The 2,456-nt window shown below is 43.9% G+C and overlaps 1 protein-coding gene across 1 annotated transcript in view; it reads left to right on the forward strand.

The window, feature by feature from the left end:
- Positions 1 to 2,456, forward strand: part of LOC106810820 (coiled-coil domain-containing protein 39-like) — a 20,056-nt gene that overhangs the window by 944 nt on the left and 16,656 nt on the right. The window contains exons 2-6 of the mRNA XM_014814274.1: positions 202 to 321; positions 454 to 600; positions 818 to 976; positions 1,477 to 1,569; positions 1,708 to 1,836. Coding sequence (XP_014669760.1) covers positions 202 to 321; positions 454 to 600; positions 818 to 976; positions 1,477 to 1,569; positions 1,708 to 1,836 — 648 coding nt within the window. The remainder of the gene's footprint in view (positions 1 to 201; positions 322 to 453; positions 601 to 817; positions 977 to 1,476; positions 1,570 to 1,707; positions 1,837 to 2,456) is intronic.

Genomic DNA, 2,456 nt, shown 5'->3' on the forward strand with positions numbered 1-2,456 from the left:
TCGGACTAGTGGGCTTTCGGACTAGTGGGTTTTCGGACTAGTGGGCTTTCGGACTAGTGGGTTTTCGGACTAGTGGGCTTTCGGACTATTGGGCCATCGGACTAGCGAGCTGTACTTACTTGTACGGCTCGCAAAAGTGGCTGTGTAATCAATTAATGCAGAGTATAAATACTAGGTATAAGTATAACGTCTTTTTTCTAGCTTCATGCAAAGGAAAATGAGCTGGTGGTTGTGAAAAGGCAACTTGATGAACATGAGGATAGGATCCATGCGATGAGCACACACACGAAAAATGTCAGACAAGAACTGGAAAACACTCAGGTGAATTGCAATAATAAACATTTTTCTGTCATTAAATAGTATTACTATTAGTAGCTAGCATAAATACTAATGAATTGATTAAGAGAATGAATGACTATTAATGTGACAAATTATTTCGTTTTGATTTGACAGGGACTACTGGGCGCAAGAAAGAATCAGAGTGATACGGAGCGTCATCTACTGCAGCTGGCACAGAGAGAGGAGGGTAGGCTAAGGCAAGAGATCCGACGGCTCACTTCTGAGCTTAACGAACTGAATGAGAAGAAAAAAATGCAAGAGGTGTGTTAATTATGGTGTGACCATAGGCATTACAATTTTGCAATGGGGTTTCTCAGGTGGGTATCTAACAAGAATTTTGTCACATGGCAGTATTTTCACATGTACCTCGTGTAGACAGGTGTATTTTAGGTGTGCTGTGACATGACTGTTGTCACATATACCTCGTGTAGATTGAGATCTTCTAGGTGTGCTGTGACGTGACTGTGTTCTTGTGTAGACGGGGATCTTCAGACAGCAGGAGAAGCTGGAGCAGCTGAAGTCGCAGCTGAACTGGGACCAGCAGGCGTTGGAAGCTTGGCTGGAAGAGTGTGCACGCCGCGACCAGGACAACTACACACTGCAGAAGTACACACGCCAGGACGAGAGCAAGATCAAGGTACCAATGCGTGTGTGTCAGTCCTGGATGTGCTCCATGAGCCGCAGGTCCACTGGATTTCCCTTGTGGATTCGACTAGCTTATTGTGCTATGCTGTTATATTATGCTGTTATATTTTGATTAAGCTGTATGGTTAACAATGAATAATGAGCAATCCTGGTATCCACGCAGCCTGACTTATTTGTGTATCGATCACTATCGGAATTGTTGTATCAGTCAATCGAATTGCATGTGTTGCCAGTTTTCATTATTAAACGTGCTATAAAAAATTCTGCTTTTTCCCATGGATAGCATTGAGGGAAAAGCACTGGTACTGTTTTTAAAGTGGCAGGAAGGGGATGGGGAGCACGAATAAATTGCTTGAAGGATATGGTGTTTCACTTTTACACAGAGGATAAGTGACAAAATGATAAATACATTGGTATTAGTGCTCTACAGTGATGTATGGGTGCTGCATAGAATCAAGTCGAGCACTGCCTATGTGTGTTTATTCTCTGCAGGAGCTGGAGCTACAATTGGAGAAGCGCACAGAAGAAGCCCAGAGGAAGAGGAGGGCTCTAGACATGGAGACAACAGAGACACTCTCAGCTCAGGTTACATAATCATCAAACTCGTCACATCGTCATCGTCAAATCACATCGTCAAACTCTTGAACGCTATCTAGCATACATTGTCATTGTGGTATTACTGGCTACTATAGTGTACAGTGTAGCATACATTGACTGTTGTAGATGGAGTTGGATAAGGCAGCGGAGGAGTTTAGGACTGCACATGCGGCCCGGCAGGAGCTGATCACACAGTGGGAACTCACCATAGAGCAGATGCAGAAACGAGATCGCGATATCGACAGACTAGCCGTGGTAAAAAATTTGCATACTTACATATGATCAAGAGCTGATAATACTATTATAGGTATTATTAGCTCTTGATATAATCTCATGACATCTATTTGTTCCACAACACCGATTCATGCTGGAAACCGTATAATTAACCAGGGGTTCACAAGGATTTAACTGTTATATTGTTCATAGTGTCTGTCCCATTGCTCTTACGTGTACTTTTTAGCTCGGCTGACGAAGTCAGATGCAGCTTGTAGAATCGCACGAATGTCTGTCCGTCCGTCCGTCCGTGTGCCAACAGTAATGGCACAAATCTTAACCGCTCCACGTACGGTCTTGATATTTGGGATGTCGGGGGGTGGGGGGTATTGCGAAAAGGACTCGGTATGTCGAATTTGGGGGTCTATGGTCAAAGGTCAAGGTGTGTCAATGGAGGGGGAATATTTCCCCCTTAACTTAAGGTATAGGAGGAGATACGGAATTGCAGCACAAATCTCAACGGCTCAACCTACGCTCTTAATATTCGATGTATAGTGTGATTGGGAGGAAACCCATCATCAGCGCAAAAGTGGAGGTCACAGGTGAAAGGGCAGTGGGGGAAAGGTCAGATATCAAACATTTTCTGAGGACATGGTCTAACG

Source organism: Priapulus caudatus, unplaced genomic scaffold (assembly GCF_000485595.1).
Source record: "Priapulus caudatus unplaced genomic scaffold, Priapulus_caudatus-5.0.1 Scaffold476, whole genome shotgun sequence".
NCBI lineage: Eukaryota > Metazoa > Priapulida > Priapulimorpha > Priapulimorphida > Priapulidae > Priapulus > Priapulus caudatus.